Source organism: Mustela putorius, unplaced genomic scaffold (genome assembly GCF_011764305.1).
Source record: "Mustela putorius furo isolate JIRA1106 unplaced genomic scaffold, ASM1176430v1.1 tig00003972_pilon_pilon_pilon, whole genome shotgun sequence".
NCBI lineage: Eukaryota > Metazoa > Chordata > Mammalia > Carnivora > Mustelidae > Mustela > Mustela putorius.
In genome coordinates, this window is record NW_025422115.1 from 6,224,063 (window position 1) to 6,249,179 (window position 25,117).

General features: G+C 41.0%; 1 protein-coding gene across 1 annotated transcript in view; it reads left to right on the top strand.

Moving 5' to 3' along the window:
* Positions 1-25,117, top strand: part of ASB7 (ankyrin repeat and SOCS box containing 7) — a 47,236-nt gene that overhangs the window by 16,347 nt on the left and 5,772 nt on the right. The window contains exon 5 of the mRNA XM_004759839.3: positions 15,839-16,444. Coding sequence (XP_004759896.1) covers positions 15,839-16,444 — 606 coding nt within the window. The remainder of the gene's footprint in view (positions 1-15,838; positions 16,445-25,117) is intronic.

Sequence of the window (25,117 nt, forward strand, 5' to 3'; positions counted from 1 at the left end):
GACACTGAGTGTGAAGGGTAGAAGGAGAAGGGGAGCACGTTTGGTTTTAGGAACTGAGAAGAGTTCATTATGATGAAAGCATATCCAAAATTGATTTCCAGGGACCGTGGTGGGCCATTTGACAGGAGTGGTGGAGACAGATATGTGTTGTAGCAAGCTCACTGGTGATGGTATGTGATCTTAGGGAAAGAGCCTGAGATCTCAGGCAAGAGCAGGTGGGTCCCTGCTCCCTGACTGGGACCGTGGTCTCACTTGCCTACACCAACCCTAAATACATATTTATTGAGCACCTGCCGTGTGTCAGACACCGTTCTGAGCGCTGGGGACACAGCGACACCTAAAGACCCTGCTGCCACGGCACATTTCTAAGTGGAGGAAATTGACAGTGACGTGTACAGTGTCAGGTGGCGATGAGCACTGTGATTAAAGAGGAAGCAGAGAAGGGATGGAGAAGCACAGGATTTAGTTTTAAATGAGGTATGTAGGGAAGGCTCCCAATGTGCCCTTGGAGTTGAGCCCTGCAGGAAAGGAAGACCCAACCATGAGAATATCTGGGAGAAAAATGTTAAAGGTAAAGGAAACAGTCAAGTACTGCACACACTCAGAGATGGGAACATACTTAGCACTTTGAAGAAAAAGCCAGGAGGATGACAGCCAGAGCAGAGCAATGGGAGAGAGGGCCGACTGGGTTAGAGAGACCGTCTGATCAGCTGATGTGGTCTGCAGGTCCTTGAAGGCTCAAAAGACTTTGGACTTTGTTGCGACTGAGAATGGAAAACCATCGCAGGCTTCTCAACTGAAGAATGAGGAGAAGTTCCTGAAGGGCTCATCTGGCTTGAGAAAGCTGTCATGTAGAGGAGCCAAGGATAAACGGGAAGACGCATCAGGAAGCTTTGGAATAATTCAGGCGAGAATTGCCAGCGGCTCAGTGTAGACAGTAGCAGTCCTGTGTTGAGAAGTGGTCAGATTCTGGGTAGGTTTTGAAAGGGGAGGCAACAGTCTTTGCGGATAGATTGATTGGACGTGCCGAGGCAGGGAAAAGGGATCAAGATCACAGACTTTTGGGGACTGAAGGGGAAAAAGGTTGCTGTTGGTTGAGGGAGCAGGGGAAAGTTAACCAAATGCAATTAAAAAACCACCACCACCACCAACAACAAAGCAGAACATAGAGGTTTAGGAAGACCACTCACCACTGTTAAATCTGCACAGTAAAACCACCAATGAGTGATCACAGGGTGCTAACAACACTCAGAGATAACAGGCAGTGGGTGACCGAGCCGTGGTGCCCGTGACATGACCACCAGGGAAGCCTGGTCAGGGAGCGGCCATGTGAAGCCACACTGGTGGCCACTGTGGGAGGAACCCAGTTTCAGTGAGAAAAGGAGTGAGTTTGACGTGGTTAGCTGATACTGTTTATATTTCAGAGCGGGTAAAAAATAAAATTGGGGAGGCTTTCTTTCTTGTTGAAACTTGGCCCGTTTACGTTTCCATGAATTTTAAAAATTCAGCGCTGCAGTCCGAGTGGCCATGTTTCAAGAGCTCAGTAGCTACATGTTAACAGCTACCAGGGTAGACCTCACAGAGGTGAAACATAAGTTTGTGCAGGTAAATTATATTTGGCGGCTTGGCCAGTGTGCCCAGGAGGTGTAGCCATTACGTTCTAGACGGCGGCAATGACGTGAATATCACAGCGAAGCAAGTCAGTGAAGTTTTGGTTTCCCAGTGTGTAGAAGAATTCTGTTTACGCTGTACTGGAGACTGTGAAGGGTGCAATAGCGTTGTGTTTAAAAAGTATATACAAACCTTTCTTTTATTTACTTATTTTAGAGAGAGAATGCGTGCCGGCAGGGGAGGGGCAGAGGGAAGAGAGAGAATCTCCAGCAGACTCCCTGCAGAGCACGATCTCAGGACCCTGAGATCATGACCTGAGCCAAAATCAAGAGTCAGACACTTAACTGACTGAGCCACCCAGGCGCCCCTAAAAATATATATATATATGTATATTAAAATGTGTGTGTGTAGGTGCGCATGCGTGCCTTAATTAGAAAAGACTTCGTCGCTCAATGCTAACCATCACTGGAGCTTTCAGCCAGTCCTAGTCCTTTTGCTGGTGGAGGGTCTTGCCTCTATGTTGATGGCTGCCCACTTATGAGGGTTGTGGCTGTAAAGGCTGGTGTGACTGTGGTGATTTCTGAAAATAAGACAGCTGTGAAGTTCACCACATCGATTGCCTCTTCCTTACACAAACCATTTCTCTGTTTGTGTCTGATAGCATCTTACCAACAGCTTCTTTCGAAATTAGAGTCAATCCTCTCTCACCCTGCAGCTGCCTTATCAACAAAATCTATGTCACATTCTAAGTCCTTGGTTGTCATCTCAGCAGTGTTCACAGCATCTTCCCCAGGAGTAGATCCCATCTCCAGAAACCACTTTCTTTGCTCATCCCTAAGAAGCAACTCTTCATTCATTCATGTTTGGTCATGAGATGGCAGCCGCTCCGTCCCATCTTCAGGCTCCACTTCTAATTCTCGTTCTCTTGCTGTTTCCACCACATCTCTAGTTACTGACTCTGCTGAGGTCTCGAACTCCTGGCAGTCATCCATGAGGGTGGGAATCAACTTGTTCCAAACTCCTGTTCATGTTGATACTTAAACTTTTCCTCTGAATCACAATGCGGAGTGGCAATTAGAAGACTGAATCATTTCTAGGTTTTTAGTTTTCTTTGCTTATGTCCATCAGAGGAATCACTGTGTATGGCAGCTGTAGCCTTACAAAGATATTTCTTAAATAATAAGACCTAAAAATCTTAATTACTTCTTGATCCATCGGCTGGAGAATGGATGTTGTGACAGTAGGCATGAAAACACTATTAACCTCACTGTCCACCTCCATCAGAGCTCTTGGGTGACCAGTTACATTGTCAACAAGCAGTAAAATTTTGAAAGGAATCTCTCTTCCTGAGCAGTCACTGTCAACAGCGGGCTTAAAATACTCTGTAAACCCTGTGGTAAACAGCTGTGCTGTCATCCAGGCTTTGTTGTTCTCTTTATTGAACACAGGCAGAGTGGATTTAGCATGATTCTTAAGGGCCCTAGGACTTTTGAAATGGTGAGTGAGTATTGGCTTCAACTTTAAGTCACCAGCTGCATAGCCCCTAGCAAGAGTTGGCCTGTCTTTTTCAAGCTTTGAAGCCAGGCGTTGACTTCTCCTCTCTAGCTATGGTAAGTCCTAGATGGCACCTTCTTTCAATAGAAGGCAGTTTTGTTTACGTTGACAATCTGTCATTTAGTGTGTTCCCCTTCATGAATTTTCTGAGCTGGGTCTTCCGGATGACTGGCCACAGCTTCTCCATCAGCACCTCCTACTTCACCTTGTACTTGGATGTTAAGACATGGCCTGTTTCCTTAAACCTCACGAGCCCACGTCTGCTAGCTTTGGACTTTCCTTCTGCAGCTTCCCCATGTCCCTCAGCCTTCACAGAACTGAAGAGAGTGAGTTAGGGCCTGGCTCTGGACTGGGCGTTGGCTTAAGGGAATGTTGTGGCTGCTGTGGTCTCTGTCCAGACCTCTGAAATGCTCTCCATATCCGCAGTAAGGCTGTTTTGCCTTTTTACCATTCGTGGGTTCACTGGAGTGGCACTTTACATTTCCTTCAAGATCGTTTCCTTTGCATTCACAGCTTGGCTAACTGTTTGGCACCGGAGGCCTAGTTTTTAGCCCATCTTGGCTTTTGACTCACCTTCCTCACTAAGCTTAATCATTTCTAGCTTTTGATTTAAAGTGAGAGACACATGACTCTTGCTTTCACTTAAAGACTTAGAGGCCATTTAGGGTTATTAATTTGCTTACTATCAATATTGTTAGGTTCAAGGAATCGGGAGGCTTGAGAAGACGGAGAGAGTGGGATAATGGCTGATCATTATTGCTTAAGTTTCACTTCTTATGCAGTTACAGTGTATTGAGCTCCCAAACCATTACAATAGTCACATCAAACATCACTGGGAACAGATCACCAAAACAAATAGAACAATAATGAAAAGGTTTGAAATACCATGAGAGTTACCCACATATGGTACAGAGAGACGCATGAAGTGAACAAATACTGTTGGTGAAATGGTGCCCAAAGACTTGCTCAAGGATGCAGGTTTCCTTCCTTTTGTAAAAAGTGTGATAAAGCACAATATAGTCAAACAAGGTGTACCTGTGCTTTCAGATATCATGCTTCAAAATGAATACTTAGGGTTTTATGATGCCCAGAAATATCAGAGTTTCTGAACGCATATAATATAGTATATCAGTACAGATCCCGATAATCTTTCTGACCAGTTCAGTATGCTGTTATGCCGAGGAGTCTGTATTATAATAGTGGGAATTATAAGAAACCCTCGATTATTACTATTTTCCTCTTCGTTTTCCCATTTAGAATCTTTCTAAAAATTCTAAGATCATGTTGGACATTTTAAGAAAATAACCTTAAGAAACCCTGATCTTAGGTGTGTTTATATATCTTCAGATTCAGTGTTTATGTCACTGACCTGAAGGACAGTCAGTTGAAGCTCTAGAAGTTAAATCTGTAGAACAGATCCCCATAGGAACCTAAGGAAAGCATTTCCGGGCTCCTCTTGATATCGTAGGTAAAATCCTCATGGTGAAACACATGAAATAAGTTGGGGAGATAAGGGATAAATCAAAGAAATCCGTAGCAGTGTGGTAAGAAATTATTTCTAGCTTTTCAAAAATGAAAGATTTTGCAAACGACATCTCAAGTGTGATAAAACAGAAAAGTTAATGGTAGGAATTGATGAAAGTACTTGGAGAAAGCAGTTTAGGAGTATATATTAGATCCTTAGAATTGAGAGATCTTTTTGTCCAGTAAATTTTCTTCTAATTAATTTATTTCAAGAAATCCATCCTAAGTGAGGAGATTTTTTTCTGTCTGAAAATTTCACCCCTCATTTCACAAAATTTTTAAAATTCTCATGACGAAACAGGTTATTAGACTATGACTACACTTATATGTAATTTTTTAAAAGGTATAGAAGAAAAGCTGCAAGTCTAACATCAGTGTTGAGAGTAGTTATCATGGAATGCTGGGGTTTTTTTCTTTGTTTTGTTTTGTTTTATTTTTCCCACTGCTGCTTTACTAAATTAACATTTTTTCATTAGTGAAAAAATAGTTTTTAGGTGAAATCCTGTTTGAAGACATTATACTATCTGACCTTCCAACTTTTTATTCTGTGGTGAATTATTAGCAGAGTTTTAGATGATCATCTACATTGCTTTCCTCCATCACTTTTGCCTCTCTTTCCTGTGTTAATACTTACAACACGATGCATAACTATGTTGTAGACCTCCAAGCAATTCTTTTCCTATGTAACTTTGCTAAATGCATTTGGTGCTTCCCAAAACTTTTTCAAGGGTAATCACAGGTATAGTAAACTAGGGTATGATGGTTATATGTGTATTTTCCTGATTTTAGGATTTTCCTTTTAAATGCAAATGGGATACATATAATAGTACATTGTATAAATCCTGGTTCTGATTTTGATCAGGTTGGTATATATTCCAGTCCTTAGAACAACCAGTTTAAAAAAAAAAAAAAAGGTAAAGATGTATAACCAAAAAGTCAATAGAGACATTAAAATGAAATGTTAAAAAATGGTCTAATAGTACAAAAAAGGCAGTAAAGGAAAGAAGGGGAACAATAGAGGAAACAAATGGTAAACCTAAACTATAGCAATAATTATATTAAACATTAATGGACAAAACACTCCAGTTGAAAGCTAGAAATTGTCTAAAAGGAGTAGACAAGACTCTCTTAAATGCTGCCTACGAGGGGTTTGCTTTCACTGTAGCGAGACAGATAGGTTGAAAGTAGATAAATGGGTAAAGATATACTTTGCAAATGGTAATTAAGTGAAGGCCAGTGTGGCTATGTTAATAGCATATAAAATCTATTTTAAGACATAAACTGTTAACCAGAACTAAAGAAAGACAGTGACAGAGTGAATGGACAGATTCATCAGGAGGTATGTGGATCATAGATGTGTACATCATAAAAGAGCCCAGTTTGAGGCAAAAATTTGATAATTAAAGGAAAAAGTGAACAGTTTGACAGTCGTAGTTGCAAATTTTTATATCTCTCAGCAATTAATAGAATAACTAGATAAATCAATAACTAGAGAAAATCTGAAAATAATCAAGTTCATTGACTTAATTGGTATCACCCAGCACCTTCAGAATATACATTTTTTTTCATGTGTGAATACCAGAATGATAGAACACAAGGATAAATGATACACTCACATTGAAGTCTCAGTAAATTTTATGAAACTGTAAGAATTCTGTAAGAATTATAAGAAATAGAAGAATTATAGGAATATGTTCTCTGACTACAGTGGAAGTTTATCAGAATATCTAGGACAGCCTCAGATGTTTGGCAATTAAAAGCAATGTTTTGAACTGCATGATAATGAAAATACAATATATCAAAGTTTATAGGATGTATTAGAGTGACGTTTAGAGAGAAATTGATAACTTCAAATGCTTCTGGTAGAAAAGAAGAATGATCTTAAATCAGTTATCTAAATTTCACCATAAGAAACTTGAATAAGAAGAAATTGAACCCAAAGTGGCTGCTCCCATCTGCCCTTCCTTTCCCCCAACAATCTCTGCAGCAGTTATCACGAGAGCCAGCACTCTCCTTGCTGCCAGTGGGCTGACCTGCTTTCAGCACTCAGTGAAAATGCCCTGTGCTTGGAGCATCGTTGAAAATAACAGTGGTGTCAGTTTAGGTGACAAACAATCTGGAAGGGCCAATGACACAGCTCCCTGAGGCTGCGATACTGGTTGGGCCAAGCAACTCAGGACCCTCACATTTAATAGGTGACCTGAAGAAGGAGATAGCCATTTGGGCTTCTTGGGAATTTGGAAGGCTACATGCATGCTTTTTTTTTTTTTTTTAAGGTTTTATTTATTTATTTGACAGAGATCACAAGCCGAGAGGCAGCCCAGTGGCGGGGGGATGGGGGTGGGGGCAGGCTTTCTGCCAAGCAGAGAGCCCGATGTGGGGCTCAATCCCAGGACCCTGAGATCATGACCTGAGCCAAAGGCAGAGGTTTTAACCACTGAGCCACCCAGGCGCCCCCACATGCATGCTTAAGAAAGGCCAGAGAGGACCCCGGTTATCTGCTCCTCCCTCGCTGAACCTGACACCAGGGAACGAGAGCAGGGGCACACTCCTAAATTCCCTGATGACTGAATGTCCACCTCAGCCTGTCCACAAACCACGTTGCCCAAGTGCGGGGGCCTTGCTCTAAAAGATGTTTAAGCACAACCTCTGACCAGTCATTGGTCAGAAATAGTTATCTTAACCAAACATAAATTATTCTTAGGAGTGGCCCCTAGAAGCCAGAATTTAATAATATTAACAACTAAGCAGAGACATAAGTGGCTGCATACACTTGAGAACACAGACTTTGTATAATTAGTCTGAGCATTTCATTAAAACAAACAGCAGCAGCATTCCACCCCATCCTCACTTTTAAGATGTTCCTCATTAATCTAGGGTTGCTGCAATATCACCTAAAATCTTCAGTTTTGAGAAAAATTGTGAGACATGCCTAAGAAACAGGAGTGGATAGCTCAGACACGGGAAATATGACCGGCTAATAGAAGGTGTCTGTGAAGGGGCCCACGTGCTTTACTTAGTTAACAGAATTTCAAAGCCACGTGCTTTACTTAGTTAACAGAATTTCAAAGCAGCCATTATGTGTTCAAAGAACTAAGGATAGATACCATGTCCAGAGAATTAAAGGAAAACACAATGACAGTGATTTATCATAGAACCTCGCAATAAAGAGATAGAATTTACATATCTTTGAATGTACATGTCCCTAAGTTTAAATTCTCCAGTTGAAAGTACAATAACCAAAATCAAGAATTCATTACAGCAATTAACAGCAGATTTGAACTGGCAGAAGAAATTGGTGACCTTGGAAATTGATTAAGAAACATATTCGGTCTGAAGAACATATAGAAAAAAGTTAAAAAAAAAAATTGGAGCCCATAGTCCTGTGGGATCAAGAATACTGACATATGCATGAAGCCTAATGAGAGAGCCAGAAAAGAGAGGACAGAAAGAGGCAGAAAAAATATTTAAAGAAATCATGGCCAGAACTTTGATATTTAATGATAAATGCTAAACTGTACATCTGAAAAGTTCAGTGAACTCTGAGTAGGATAAAGTCATCTGTACACAAAATAGTCTAACTGTACACAAAATAGTCTAACTATGGAAAGCCAAAAACAAAGAGAAAATCTTGAAAGCACCCAGAGAAGTAACTCATTATGTGTAAGAATTCCCTGATAAGATTAACAGCTAATTTCACATAAGAAACAGCAGTGGCCAGAAGGCCGCTGGAAGACATAGTCTGACTGTCAAAAACAACCTGTCAATCCAGAAGTTTGTATCTAGCAAAACTGTCCTTTGTGTTTCATAGAAAAAAATAAAGATCACTGGTGAAAGTAATTACTTGGGTATATCTAAAAACAGTGTATTTGTTTTTGTTGCCGTGTAACAAATTACATTGACATATGGCTTAATACAACACACATTTATTACCCTGTACTTTTAAGGTGTTATCCAGAATGTTCTCAACTATAGGCTGGAGGAAAATTTGCTTCCAAGCTTACTCAGGTTATTACCAGGTTAGTTTTCTTGTGCTTGTAGGACTAGGGGCCACAACTTTTTGTGGACCTTTTTCTAGAGATTACCTGCTGCTTCTTGTCCCATGGGCTTTCCCACTAGCAGTCCTTACTTTATCAAGTCAGCAATGAGAGTCACTGTAGCAAGTCTGCCAGCAAGATGGAACCTCATATAACATAGCACAATCACAGTAGTGACAGTTCATTACCTTTGCCAAATTCTGTTGGGTTAGAAGGAAGTCACAGGTCCTGCTTAAAGCTCCAGGGGAGAGGTACACAAAGGCATGGACCTGAAGAGGCAGGGATTATGGGAGAGCCCACCTTAGAATCACGCCCCAATTTTCATCTCTTTAAGACAACAGCATACAACAAGCATTAGACTGCTGTTAGGGGGCACCTGGGCGGCTCAGTTGGTTAAGCACATGCTTTCAGCTGAGGTGGTGATCCCAGAGTCCTGGGATTGAGCCCCATGTCGGGCTCCCTGCTCAGCGGGGAGTCTGCTTCTCTCTCTGTCCCTCACCTCACTTCTCTCTCTCTCCCTCTCTTTTTTTCTCTCTTAAAAAATAAATAAATAAAATAAAGTCTTAAAAAAAATCCATCTGTATAAATATGTAATATATATGACAGCAGTGGCACAAAGAAGGGGAGAGTAAAGAGGGCTGTATTGGAACAGCGTCCATGTCCTGTTGGAATTAAACCCAAAGTAAGAATAGGAGAGAATAGGAGTGAATGATGAGAAATCAGTGGGATTAAAAATGAGCAGATGGGGGCACCTGGGTGGCTCAGTGGGTTAGTCCTCTGCCTTTGGCTTGGGTCATGGTCTCGGGGTCCTGGGATTGAGCCCCACAGCAGGGAGCCTGCTTCTCCTTCTCTCTCTGCCTGCCTCTCTGCCTACTTGTGATTTCTGTCAAATAAATAAATAAAATCTTAAATAAAGGACAAATGATGGAGAAAATTGGTGAAACAAAAAAAGCAAAAATTGGCTCTTTGAAGAGATCAACGAAATTGATAAATCTCCAGCCAGACTGATGAAGAAGCAAGAGAGAAAACACATAATCAGAACTAAGCATGGGAAAATTGTTTATAGATCCTGCAGACATTGAGAGGGTGATAGGAATATAACAAACACCTTTTTGCCATTTAGAAGAAATGGAACAATTCCTGGAAAGACATAAATTGCCAAAACTGATCCAAGGAGGAATGAAACAATTGAACAGTCCTATATCAAAGAAACTTACTTCATAAATAAAACTTTTCACTAAGAAAACTTCAGGCCCAGCTGCTTTCTCTGTCGCATTATTTTAAAATGTTGAAAGACTAAACAATAACATTACTTCCCAGACTCTTTGAGGAAATACTTCCAAACTGTGGTGCCCTAATACAAGACCAAATAGACATTGAAAGAAATGAAAACTACATACCAGTATCCTTCGTGATGATAGATACAAAAATCCCTGACAAAACACCAGCAAATCTAAGCCATCGGTGTACAAAAAAAGAATATTATATCATGGCCAAGTACTGTTTACCCCAAGAATGCAGGGTTTAAGATTTGAAACTCAACATGGTAATTTACATTATTAATGGAATAAAAGTACAGATACCAAGTGATCATTTCAATAGGTGCAGAAAAGGCATATGACCCTATAAAATACCCATTCATCATAAAGACTGAGCAATCCAGAAGCAGAAAATAACTTCCAAAACCTAAGGAAAAGCACCTAGGAAAAACTATAATGTGCATCATAGTATATGGTGAACTGCTGAATGCTTTCCCTCTGAGATCAGAAACAAGACAAGAGTGTGCTTTTACCATTTGTATTTAATACTCGTTTAAATAAGAATCCTATGGATTGGAAAGGGAGAAGTGACTCTGTCTTTGTTTGCAGAGAACGTAATTGGGTATGTAGACTAGCATAAGAAATCTACTAAAATGTGAATTTAGCTAGTGAATTTACACAGCTCAGTATGTAATCAAATTTCTCTCTATCAGCAGTTAATAATTGGAAAATGAAATTTTTTAAAAATTCATTATTATAACAACCAAACTTAAAGTATTTAGTAACGTAATGAAAGATGTGCAAGACCTATATACTAAAAAGTACAAAACATTGTCGAGAGAAATTAAAGAAGACCTAAATAAATAGATATTGTTTTTTTCATGTTTGGAAGAATCAATATTACCTCGAGTATTTGGGGATGGTTTCCATTTTTTGAGTCAGTGGAGTTCTAGTCAAAATCTCACAGGCTTGTTTGAAGAAATTGATGAGTTGATTCTAAAATTTATTGGCTAGGGGTGCCTGGGTGGCTCAGTCAGTTAAGCATCTGCCTTTGGCTCGGGTCATGATCCCAGGGTCCTGGGATTGAGCCCTACATCGAGGCTCCCTGCTTGGAGGGAAGCCTACTTCTCTCTCTCCCACTCTTCCTGCTTGTGTTCCCCCCTCTCACTGTGTCTCTCTCTGTCAAATAAATAAAAAATAAAATCCTTAAAAAATGCATAAAAAATATTTATTGAGCAAAACAGTTTTTAAAAAGGTTTGGGGATGTGTACTACCTGCTACTATCGCAACTTCTGTTAACTATAGTAATCAGGATACTCCAGTATGGGTGTATGAATATACTTTTTGGTCAGTAGAACAGAACAGAGTTTAGGAAAAGACCCACCCTTTGTATAGTAAATTGGTTTTTGTCCGTGGCACAAAGATAAATCACTGGGGAAAAAGTGGTCTTTATAACGGATTGCCCTGGGCAACTAAATATCTGTATGGAATAATAAACCTTGATCTGATCTCACTTTACACAGAAGTCAGCTATCAGTAAGTCATTATCCTAAATGTAAGAGTTAAAAATGCAAAACTTTTAGGAGAAGACACAAATTCTAGGTGACACTGTGTTGGGCAAAGATTTTTTTTTTGATTATTTTATTTTATTTTTTTCAGTGTTCTAAGATTCGTTGTTTATCCATCATACCCAGTGCTCCATGCAATATGTGCCCTCCTTAATACCCACCACCAGGCTCATCCAACCCTCCAAGCCTCCTCCCCTCTAAAACCCTCAGTTTGTTTCTCAGAGTCCACAGTCTCTCATGGTTCGTCTCCCTCTCCAATTTCCCCCAACTCCCTTCTCTCCATCTCCCCATGTCCTCCGTGTTATTTCTTATGCTCCACAAATAAGTGAAACCATATGATAATTGACTCTCTCTTCTTGACTTACTTCACTCAGCATAATCTCTTCCAGTCCCGTCCATGTTGCTACAAAAGTTGGGTATTCATCCTTTCTGATGGAGGCATAATACTCCGTAGTGTATATGGACCACATCTTCCTTACCCATTTGTCCGTTGAAGGGCATCTCGGTTCTTCCCACAGTTTGGCGACTGTGGCCACTGCTGCTATGAACACTGGAGTACAGATGGACCTTCTTTTCACGGCATCTGTATCTTTGGGGTAAATACCCAGTAGTGCAATTGCAGGGTCATAGGGAAGCTCTATTTTTAATTTCTTAAGGAATCTCCACGCTGTTCTCCAAAGTGGCTGCACCAACTTGCATTCCCACCAACAGTGTAAGAGGGTCCCCCTTTCTCCACATCCTCTCCAACACTTGTTTACTGTCTTGTTAATTTTGGCCAGTCTAACTAGTGCAAGGTGGTATCTCAATGTGGTTTCTTAAACGGGATGCAAAAAGCACAAGCCGTAAAAGACAAATCAGTTGACTTCCTCAACATTGAAACATTTTGCTCTTCAAAAAAAAAGGAAAATGAAAAAGCAATCAGGATACTAGGAGACAACATTTGCAAACCATAGCTGACAAAGACTTGTATCAGAATATATATGCAATGGAATTGTAAACTCAAAAATGAGAAAAACAATTTAGTAAAAATGAGTAATTTCAACAGACGCTGACAGAAGAAAATATCTGAATAAGCCCAGTGTCACTAGTCATCAAGGTCACATAAATTAAAATCTCAGCAGTTTGCTATTTTATACGCTCTGGAGGAGTAAAATTAAAATTATTGATGATGCCAGTATTAGTGAAGATGTAGAACCATAACTCTCATACAGTATTGCTGAGAGAATTGTGATATTACACAGTGTAATATTACACTTAGAAAAATTGTGGCAATTTCTTGGGAGGTTAAATGTACATTTAACAGGTGGCCCAGTAGTTCTTTCCTAGGTATTTACCCAATGGAAATGAAAAACAACAGACTGGTGTGTGAATGTTCACAGTAACTTCATTCATTATAGCCTCAAACTGGAAATAATGCAATTGCCCATCTGCTGGCAAATTCCTCAATAAATGTATATCCATATTATACAATACTCTTCAGCAATACAAAGGATAAGCTTTTGATACATACACACCAACAACGTGCATGTATTTCAGAAACGTCATGCTAAGTGAAATCAGTCAAACACAAAAGTCTACATGCTGTATGATTTCACTTATACACCATTCTAGAAGGGCAAGCCTATGGTGGTTGCCTGGGACCCACAGTCTGTGCAAGGAATTGACTGTAAAGAGCCAGGAAGGAACTTTCTGAGATGATGGGAATATTTTGTGGTGATGGCCACATGGCTGTCTACAGTTTGACAGAGTTCATCAACCTCTACACTCAAAGTGGGTGAATTTTATTGTACCTAAGTAAAGTTGTACCTCAGTAGTTGGGGTAAAAAGTCATATTGGTGGGAGATATTTTTTATTCATATACACTTTAAAAATTTTTCAGTAGACTTAAATGGATTTCTTGAAACTACTAAAGCCTGTTTAAAATAAACTTTTTTAAAAATTTTATCTCTGCATCTGTGATAAAATTTTATTTTATCTCTGCACTTGCAAGAAGGCAGAAGCGTACTAAGGGGACAAAGTAATAAGGTGGCTGGGGCTTCGGTTAGTGTTTAGAGAAAGCTTTTCTGATGAAGGGACAGTTGAGCAGATACAGATGAAGGGAATTCAGTTCAATCAAAGAAGTGTCTTTACATGTGCCTTGCACATCTCTTACTCAATTTTTATCTAGGCATTGTGCAATTCCTGTTTTTAATTACAAATGAGATCTTTTCCTTATCTGTTGCATTAGCTGTAATAATCCTTAAATTAATCTCTGTTCGCATCTTCATTTGTCTTCTGTCTCCTATTAATGCCTTGAGGACAGTAAGTATACAGATTTTATGCATTGTTAATTTCTAGCTCTTTCTTCTCAGCTGTGTTTTCCGCGTGTGCTGTAATGCATTTTCATGGTTTTTACTGAGACTAAGCAGATCCTTGTATCTGTTAATCTTTGTTTTTCCTAGCTCAGTATAGCACCAAAATGCAAGACCTAAAGTGGAAAATCAAAGATGCTGGTACAATTTCATGTAACATAATTTCAATCTTACTGTCCAATGGAGCGAGTATAGGATGCACGTAAGACTGCTGGCACCTTTAAAGACACCCCTAAATGTGGGAGAAATGCAAGAAGGTATTTTTCAATCTGACAGATTAAGAAAGAAGCACCTGATTGGTCAGGTATAGATTAGAAATGGAAGTCTTGGCAAGATTCATGGTTTCATTTGAATAGAAGGGGTCTTTTAGATTTCATGCCTGTCTTAGTTTCCATATTTTAAGGGAGGTAGGTGTCCAAGACTTGAGGGCTCAGCATAAGCTGCCAAAATGAAAATATTTGTTACTCAAGTTTGTGCCTTACCAGTAGATGGCAGCAAAATGCTTTGTTTAAACATGCTTGCTTGCTTGCTTGTTTATTTTAAGGTAGATAAAATACTCTTATTTTCTTTAAATGGTAATGATCACTGGGTAGTGTCAGTTTATACTAAATGATTTTAGAAATTCAACTGATGCAGCTTTCCTAAAAACGTTAACTTTTTATAGGTTTTGTTAGCAACTACTTCTTAATGATATTTTTTATTCTTTTCAGTAGTATTAATATTATATATGTAGTTTTCTGCCTCATATATTTTTCTAAGGGACCCAGCTGTCATCATATAGTTGAGAACTAAGTAACATTTTAGTAAACAACACAGGAGTGTTTTAGTCCTATAACTGTGGAGGCTTTTTGTGTTTGGAAAACACTCACGAATTTCTCTTGAACAAACCAGAAATTAAGGGTGACTTTAAGAAGAGAGCATTTTAATACTAGATGGATAGATCTGACCAATTTATTTTCACCTAAGATTACTGGTCCCTAGGATGTGACCTACCTAATAGGAGGGAGCACTTTTTATCCCTTTTTTCCCCACTGCCCAAGAAGGCCAGTGGAATGAGAGCTACACAAAACTGACCCTTGGCTTCAGGGAAGATCCGGGCAGGTGACAAAAGTCTGTTACTCGAGTCACACAGCAGATTGTCAATTGTGGCTTCCCTTTCTTTCTTTCTTTCTCTCTCTCTCTTTCCAGAAATCAGCCCGTTTAGGAGAGCATTTTGGAACTGTTATAGAAAAAAATTCCTACAGGGCTGAGGTTTCTCCCAGTTTTTCACACAAAAAAAGTGCTGCTTAATTCTTAAAAATTCCAAAATTCTTATAAAACTAAGAATCTACAGAATAGCCTTTTATCTTACAAAAAATGATTTATCACGATCACTTAACATATATCTTACATGCTTTGGAATTTCTGCAGACCACAGAAGATTTTTTTTTTTTTTTTTTTTTTACCTAATATACCCTAAAACAACACAGCCTGCCAGACCACAGTACATCCGTCCTTTAGAGCAGCAGATGTTGCTACACATGCTTCTCTTTAAGACCAAGAAGCACAAGAGAAAATAAAGCAGAAAGTTCAAAACCGAAGAGAAACATGAAACAATACAGAAATGAGAGAGCCGAGTAGCCGAAAGCAGTTGGTTAAATTAGGACAGAGAGGGGTTGTAGCAATCTGAACTCTCTCTTTTTGTCTATCTTTTAAATACTCTGTAGGTCATTTTCATTCTGTTAACCCAGGTTTGATGACTTTCTACCAAAATTTATTTTCTGTGAAAACTATGCTTCAATTAAACTGAGAAAGAAGTACTTAACATTCATTATAATCTTCAATCATTTCACATTTTTTTCCTGGGAATGGTCTTGAGTGCTCTGTGCCATGGTGTAGAGTTTATTGTTTTGTCTTCGAGTCCACTAATGTTTTCATTTTGGTTTTCGTCCTAGCCGATCCAACAGTTAAGGACTTGATCGGAGGCTTCACTGCTCTTCACTACGCAGCCATGCACGGCCGGGCCCGGATTGCACGCCTGATGTTAGAATCTGAATACAGGAGCGACATTATTAATGCCAAAAGCAATGATGGCTGGACTCCCCTCCATGTGGCTGCTCACTATGGTAGGGACTCATTTGTCCGACTCCTACTGGAGTTCAAGGCTGAGGTTGACCCGCTCAGCGATAAAGGCACCACTCCCCTTCAGCTCGCCATCATCCGAGAGAGGTCCAGCTGCGTGAAGATCCTCCTGGACCACAATGCCAACATCGACATCCAGAACGGTTTCTTGTTGCGATACGCGGTGATCAAAAGCAATCACTCTTACTGCCGAATGTTCCTTCAGAGAGGAGCAGATACAAACTTGGGTCGCTTAGAAGATGGACAGACTCCTTTACATTTGTCTGCCCTTAGGGATGATGTACTCTGTGCACGGATGTTATATAACTATGGAGCGGACACAAACACAAGGAACTATGAAGGACAGACCCCACTGGCTGTTTCAATAAGTATTTCTGGAAGTAGTCGACCGTGTTTGGATTTCTTACAAGAAGTCACAAGTATGTAATTTAATTATTACTCTCACTGCATTTTTAAGAAATTTTCATCTTCTTGGGGGGGTTTCATGGGTTTACAACTTACTGAGCAGATGCTAATAATTCCTGTCAGCCCTGCTTACTACGAAGTTATTAATAACATGATTCATGCCTCATCCATCGGAAGTAAAAAGAAAGCTCTTTATCACAAGATTTCATGCCCGTTACTGAAAATAATAGGGGTGGATAGGCTGAGAGTGGAAATGTAGGAAGGTACAGAGAGAGGAGAAATTGTTAAATTCAAAGATCTCTGTCAGAACAAGGCAGTTCCTACTAGTCACTCACATAGTCATTCGGGCTTTCATGGACTTCTGATTGAAGAATTAGGACAGCATTGGCCTTTAGGTCCCATAGCTGTGGAAGTGTCCTAGAATTGGTGCTTTATCGTGAAGCTGTTGCCCCATGTTTTAGTGTTGCTTTTCTGGCTTCCTGTGGTGTGACCCAACATGAGACAAACAGCAGTGTTACTGAGGGATCCAAGTAATGCAGGGCTGAGGATGCCAGAAGTTGCTCTTAAGATTTGTCATCAATGGGAGATTTGGTGCCACTGTCCCGGGACCACATGGCTTCCACTCCTGACCAGTTTTGGTGTGGGCACTTCTTCGGAAAGCCTGGGAATATGTGACCCACCTTGCGTGGTGGTGTACGTTTGCCTTGTTTTTCTGGCAGGGATATTGGTCTGTGTGTGGACATAGCCACTCTCTCTCTTCTGCCACGGCTAGTCATGTATGTGTCTCAGAGCTCAGCATCCAACCTGAGGCTCAAGTCGATCAACAAAATGTTTGATTTTGCCCTCTGCTGCACTCTTTCACAAACTCCCTTTTCCTCACCTGGTCTTTCCCTTTGAGTCATTATCATGGAGGAACAGAGACACTGTGGGTACAGTTGTCCTGAGGTACGACTAAGGAGTTCACTTGACCTTGTAAACGATCTGCTCTCCTGCTTGGAACTGAACTTGGGAGTAGAAATCGTATGAACAGGTGAATTGTAATTTGGATTTTATGCGTTTATGAAAAGGAAAAGATGACATTGTTACCACTTTGTGTCTGCAGACCAAAGCCCAAAAAGAAATAACACTCTAAGTTAGATCTATGTTAGATCATAAGAATCTAACATATGCTGTCCAGTTGGCCTGCCTGTGGCAATGGAAATGGTCAGCTCTATCCAGTATGGTAGCTACGAGTTCTAGCCCCGTGTGGCTGTTTTAAACATGTTACGTGTTTAATGCCACTGAGGAACTGAATTCTTTTTGCTTTAAATTTATTTATTTATGTGAGAGAGAGAGTGAGAGAGAGCACGAGAGGGGAGAAGGTCAGAGGGAGAAGCAGACTCCCCGCGGATCTGGGAGCCCGATTAGGGACTCGATCACGGGACTCCAGGATCATGACCTAAGCCGAAGGCAGTAGCTTAACAACTGAGGCACCCAGGCGCCTGAAGAACTGAATTCCTAATTTAACTGTATTAATTGGAATTTAGATGGTTGCAAGTGCCCGGTGGCCCCCATGTTCTACAGCGTAGATCTGTTTGCCTTGCGAGCAGTGTTTGGAGCCAACTGGTAGGTGATCCCTTGAAAGTTTCTGAGGCACATGACAGACTGAGATGGGAGATGTCGTGTGTGGTGCTTCTTCGCCAGCTTACTCTGACTCTTCAGATCCAGGCCACATCTAACGAAAAGTTTGCCGTGACATTCCAAGCGCTGGTTCTCTCAGCAGATTTTCTAGCAGTCTTCATCCATAGGCTGGGAGGGGTGTTGGTGCTGTGAGAGAGACTATCACTCTTGAACTTGAGGTTAGGATTCTGTCGCGAAAAAAGCCTGTGAAGCATCTCTTATTCTTTCTGCATTCTGAATATCTTTTTGTTGTTACTATTGTCTTTGTTCCAACCTCTCACTAGAGACTCCTGGTTAAATTAATGGGACTGCCCCTCTTGTTAAGTATTTTGCTCAGCAGTTAAGGACGTCAACTAGAGCTGGGCTGCCGAAGCTCAGGCCCCAGCTCCACCACCTGTCACCTGTGACCTTGGGCAGCTTACCCAACTGCTCTGGGCCCCAGTGTCCTCAAGGAAGCATTAGGGTAATGATAACTATCCTGTAGGCCTGTTGTGTAGATACAATGAGTTAATGTTTATAATGTGCTTAAAACGGCACCTGGCACATTTTAAGTGCTACATGTGTTTTTTAAAATAAAATAATTAAATGAGAGTGGATGAACAGGAGGGCCCGGCTTGCTACCAGTCGAGTGAACCCTGAAGGTTCTCAGTCTCCCCCAGCTTCCTGTTTTCCAGCTGGTAGACTGTTCCCCTTATCCTTTCCCTGTGCCATAATGCAAACGCCCCTATTCACCGTACGGATGAGGGAGTTACTGAGAACGGAAAATCTTTGAAGAGAGAAATTCCATGAGAAAACTGAACCTCGGGCACCGAAGAACTGGAACTTTTAAACTTACTGGGGGCACAAAAGGGATTGTAATGACCTGCATGCCTGGAATTTTGTCCAGAGACAAGGAGCGAAGAACTTCAGTTGGGGGGAAGCCCGCTTCTGAATTCTCAGGCACGAATTATGCCTGTGGCAGGGACGGACCTCCCCCAGCCAACCCCTTCTGCAGGAGAAGGCCTTGGGCCTGAGAAGCTTTGCTGATTGCACTTCTTGTGTCCAAGCGTCTGAAGATCAGAGGAGGTGGAGAACACAGTCCAGGCAGAGTGAAGAGGGCGCAGAACGAGATGGCTCCCTGCTGCAGAGTGCCACTGGGAAGGAGGCCGTTTCCGTTTCGGATTGGCCTGCCTGTTTCCAGAAACAGGTGCCATGTTGTGCTGCCTGCCTCGGAAATCCTTCAGTTGTAAGGCTTATCACCCTTTTTTCTGCACGAGACGGAAACATTCAGAAGGCAAAGTGGGATCCAAGATTTGTGCAAACAGCCGGGTCAAAAGCTGTTGGAGGGGTCGGCGTGTCACCCACTCCTTCCTTTGCCAGGGACCTGCACGTTTGTACTCACTGGGAATCTACCTCTGATGGGCTGCTCTTTCATCAAGGCATTAGAGACGCAAGATTTTACTGTTACCGTCTACTGTCTTCGTCAGTTTTAACAGAGCAATCATCAGTTAAATTGCCTGTCTGATAATCCCGGCATCTGTGTCATGGCTGAGTCTTCTTCGATGCTTGCTTTGTCTCTTCCAATGTGGTTTTCTTCTTGCCGTTTAGCATGTCTTATAATTTTTTATGGAAGCCAGACAGGATGGATCAGGTCATAGGAACGGAGGCAAATAGGCCTTTAAATGTCAGGCCCTGTGTGAACCTGGCCAGGATCTGGGCCGCGTGCCATGTCTGCTGGAGCTGTAGGAGCCGGGAGCTTCAGACCCTCCTGCGTCCTCGGTTTTGTCTCCCCCTCTTGACTCTGGGCTTGTCTCAGCACTCCTCCTCTGAAGTGTCTGCGTCTCGTGGCTCTTTCAGCTCAAGACCACAGCTGTCCCACTGGAGCCCCGTCACTGTCAGCTAAGGGGATGGGGGAGGCCAACAGTCTGGCATCTTCCAATCAAGTCTGTCTTTCGGGGCCTGCGTCCTTGGGCTGTGTGCTTTGGAAGTTTCGCCATTTGCCCGCTCCTCCACCCTCCCCGTGTGGCCTCCCCGCTCACACAGCTCGGTGACCCAGGAAGACTCTGTGCATCCAAATCAGAGAACTGTTCTTTTTCCAGGGGTCATAACTCTGGTAGTCTCCACCCTTCCAGAACAGGCCTTTGTTAGGGAGAAGGTTCTGGGTATAGGTCACATGGTTGTTCTCAACCCTCCTCCCTTGCCAGAACCACGAGCGGGCGTTTTTATTAGCTATTCACCATGGCAGCCTGGTGGGGTTCCTGAAAGTAAAATAGAGAGAATGTGGGGGGGGGGCAGGCGGGGCAGGGGGCTCCCTGAGATGGTGACGTGCACTGTCAGGCCAGTCCACATGCATCCTCAGGTTAACTCGTCACAATTACCGTGGAAGTGCTCCTACCAGTTGATGGCACCTGCAGCTTCTGGTGCAGGTACGCAGCTGTGCGCCAGGACTCTCTGGATCTTTCTCTCCCCTGACGTTGCGGCGGTTTGCGCTGTGACGTCTGTTCCCTGGTGGGTGAGTCCAAGAGAGGTCACTGATTTTGTGTTTGTTCAGCTTTTTGTTCTTACAAGAGCAGGAGTGATGACTTTCCAAGCTCCTTACATGTTCACGAGCTAAAACTGGAAAGCTGTTCATTAGTTTTATTGTTTTTACATGAAAAGTGAAACACAGCCTATCCATCGTCATTTGGGCTGAGTAGTTTTCCGACCCCAACCCCCCTGGAATTCAGGGGCACATCGGTCTCATACACGATCCTGAAGACCTCTCAGCTCTGCCTCTGTGTCAGAGGTGGAGAGAGCAAGCTAGTGCGCTCTTGACCCCATGTCTGACTTGCCTAAAAACCTTGGGCAAGCTGGTTAGTCTCCGGCTCCCCCTGCTGCTCAGTTCCCCCCTCTGAAACATGGGGGAATGAGGCCACAGTCCCCAGGGACTCCCCCCACTTTTTAAAATTCTTGCCAGTAACCACTTAAAAGGGATGATTTCCTGCAACATTGTGATTTTATTTTACAATTTATGTAGAACAGTGGTTTTTACAGTGCGGCCTCTTACAGGGCCCTCAAGACCATCTGAGGGGCCCGTGAGGTCAGAACGGTCTTCGTAGCAGTGCTGAGGTATGACTCGCCTCTTTTCACTGCACTGTCATTTGACTTATGGTGTAGGAGCAATGGTGGCTCAAACTTCTGGCTCCTCAGTGTTAATCGAGGCAGTGGCCCCAAAGGGTGCCCCTCGTCCTTGAGTCCTTCACTACCAGGCAGTCCCGCCAAAGAAGATTCCAGTTCCATTTAGAGAGATCTTTGAGAGAGCAGCAAAAGTAATCCCATTAAATCTCATTCCTGAGTACGTGCTTTTTTGATATTCTGTGGATGGAAATTGAAGGTATTCTTACTGCATACCAAAGTGCTGGGACTGAATTGACAAAAAGCACTTCTTTGATTTGTTTGAGCTGAGCCAGCAGCTTTTTTTTTACCTGGAAGAGTGACAGACAGCCAAAGGATAGCTGTTTAGTCTTGGATATCTGGCAGACTTTGTTGTCACGTTAAGGAAAACAGTTGACAGTGTTTATGACAAGTCATAAGCCTTGAGCTTTCAAGTGAAAATTAGAATTTTGAAAAGCTTGTATTTGCTACTGTGACATTGATGGGTTCCCAATATGCAGATTCTTTTGAGATGAGCAGTGATACTAACAAAAGTGATTTTTTGATACTATCATAATGAAATCAGTCAACATTTGGAAGATCTCCATAACCTAAGGAGCCAGTATTTTCCAAAGGACTAATGCATAATTTGACAAAAACATGCATGGACAAAAGATCCATTCAAAGGGCAAAGTAGACCAATGGATTTGCATGTGAAAGAGCACAAGAGGTTCATTGATTTGGTTTCAGATTTCATGTTGCAACTAACCTTTAAAAAAATACCACTTGTCGAGTTTTGGTGAAGTATCAGAGAAGATGATAATCATCTAACAAGGCTATTAAAATATTCTTTCCCGTTCCAACTATGTGAAGGAGGCTGGATTTTCTTGAAGTACTTTAATCACAACATATTCAAACAGAATGCAGGAGCAGATCTGTGAATCCAGCTGTCTTGGAAGGAAGCCAGACCTTAAGAGATAATCTGCAAACATGGAGAACAGAGCTGCTCTTCTTATGAAACCATTTTTTTTTTAGAAAGCAGCCTCTTTTTTTTTTTAAGATTTTATTTTTTTTTTAGTAGTCTCTACACCCAACATGGGGCTTGAACTCACAACCCCAAGATTAAGAGTCACATGTTCTACTGACTAAGCCAGCCAGACACCCCATATTACTGTTATTTTTAAATGAATCAATGAATATGTTTTAAATTTCCCAACCTTAATCTCTAAGTATGGCAAATACAGATAGAGAAAACCCATATAAACAAAAATTCTTTGAGGTCCTCCAATTTTGAGAGTGCAAAGAGGTCATAAAACTAAAAAATGGAGACCCTAATGCCCGTCCATACAGCTTCTACATGCACATTTTTTTTAGGACATCTTGTTAGCCTAGAGTTTTCAAATTTGGTGAATTTCTGCTATATATCTATTTGCAGTTGCTACAGTCTGGATACAATGAAATGCTTTATATTACTACTCCCCTGTGCCAACATATTTACAACTTAGGATCTATAGAGACCAGTGATTCCTGAAGTGTGTCTATAAAATTGTGGTTCTATGAGATGCTCTGAAGGTAAACAGGTTCATTATTCAGATTAATTTGGAAGACTGCTACCCTGGATTCTAGATCTCAGTTTCAGGGAATAGTATATACGAGGTACCAAGAAGTCCTTGAGTAAGTTAACCATTAATTTTTGTTAAGTAAACAACTAGTTGACTTTCACAGGCATTTTTTATTCCTGTGGCAAGCTCTGGTCTAGATTACTCTTAAGGCAGAGAATATGCAATTTGGGTTTGTGTTTACTATCCATAAGGAGGCCAGGTTGTGATCTGTGTTTCTCGTAGATGCTGCTTACAGACTTGAATCAACCAGTCAGTTTGCGTCAGGGGTGTATAAAAGGTCGGACTGGGTTGTATTTCGATTTGTATAGCCTAAGAAATTAAATGGCCCCTATTTCTAAGGAAAAAACATTAGGTAGATGGGAATTGAATTGGGTAAACTATCTGGGGAGACTTAATCTGTCAAGTATTTAAGCTTGTTGCTTTCTAGAACAGCATGACAGGTGTTTAAAAATACTGTTTTATAAACACCACAGTAACCTGAAATGTGTTTTTATTTAAAAATAGTCAAACACACTGTTTTGGTTTCAGGAGTTAAACTTCAAAAAAACCTTTTAAACTCTAAAAAGTAAGAATACGAGTCACAACTTCTTTTTTTGTTTGTTTTTTTTTTGTTTGTTTGTTTTTTGTTTTTGTTTTTGTTTTTTCAATTTTAAGAAGGTAAACTTTAGCTTGTGGCTCTCAGTTAAATCTAGTACAATGACAAGCATGTGAGCAGATGATCACATAAAACAACGCCTGTACCTAGGTGCCCTTATTTCTGTATTTCTTTCAAAAGCTCTTTAATCACTTTTTTGATTTGTTGTTGTTGTTGTTGCTTGGTAGAATTATATATCAAAACAGTGTTACCAAGTGTAACTCTTTGGAGAAGTAATTTGTGTAATATGTTTTACCTGTGGTGATTTTTTGATTGATTTTTTTTTCTAATAAATTAGGGATTTGCCAGACATTTGCATTATAGTCTTGTTAGGCCTTTGGGTCCCAAATACTAAAATCCCACTTTTAGAAACAAATAAATAGTACATAGTTCTAAGTCACATTAGACTACACTTTAAGGTCCTTTGATCTAGAAAGCATTGCCTTATTGTGTACTTTTTTCATATTTATATTGCTTTCTGTTTTCAATATAGGCTTCTAGAGATTTGTTATTTGTTAGGAAGCAGTATATGGTTTTGTTTAGTTTTAGTGCAAATGACGGATATAGGTCAAAGCTTATTAGCTTGTGGAAACAAATGGAAGCAATGGACAGATGTCATCAAGGTTGATACTGCATATATCTGGATTCTAGCTAAGAGATAAGGTATTTTACAATATGACTATTTTTACTTTAAGGTGAGCTACAAACTGCCATTGTCCTATAAAGATTTGTTGAACACATTTCATCCTAAGTGTCGGTCAGGGACAAGAGCAAAGGAATAAAACGTGTTTATGGTAGGATTTTTAAATTGGGAAGCTGAAATGAAACAAAGAGGTATTGGGAGACGATTCCAGATGCTGACCTACGATGGAGAGGTGGCTGAAAGGAACAATTCAGATTGTAGACAGCAAAGGAGGCTAAATCATTTGTTGCGTTTCTTTACATCTTCCTCTCTACTTCCAGTCTCTTTCCCCTCTTCCCCAAAGAAGACCCAGAACGTTGTTTTGCTTTCATCTTCTTTCCTCTGGCTCTACAAAAATGTTTTGCCTCTCTCTCTACCTTTACAAACATTTTACCCAAATAAATAGGTTTAGCCTATCATAAATGTGGTGATGGTGGTATCCAAAGGAGGTGGTTTAGGATATTTAATTTTCTAAATTATGCCACTGCCCTGGTTTTGTAATTTATCCTAGACCAGACCCTTCAAAAGCTGATTTCCTATTTTATACCAGCCCAATTATTACTAATGATGGGCTGCTTTACCAAATGGAGAGGCTAATAGGCCTTTGAACTGTTATGCAATCCCATTGTAGTTTGTTAGTGTGAACACCTTGTAGTGTTCCTGCATCCCCCAAAGTGTTTATGATTCCTGAAATTATACTCTTGTGTGAGATATCCCCCCCGGTCTCTCCTGTTACAATCCCTTGGACAAGCTGGTTGTTATTTAACAGGGTAGGAGTAATTTTCTGCGACACCTAGTAAACCGCACGTGTGTGTTGAGTGCTTTTGGTTTCATTCTCTTTATTCTCTTTCTCTGCCTTTTTTTCTTCTGCCACCCCTTCTCCCCTCACCCCTTCAATCCACAGCATAGTTTATTTTAGGGGTACCTAGGAGGCGCACGGTAAATCTTTTTGAGTGATGCGTTGACTAGAAAGTAAGTA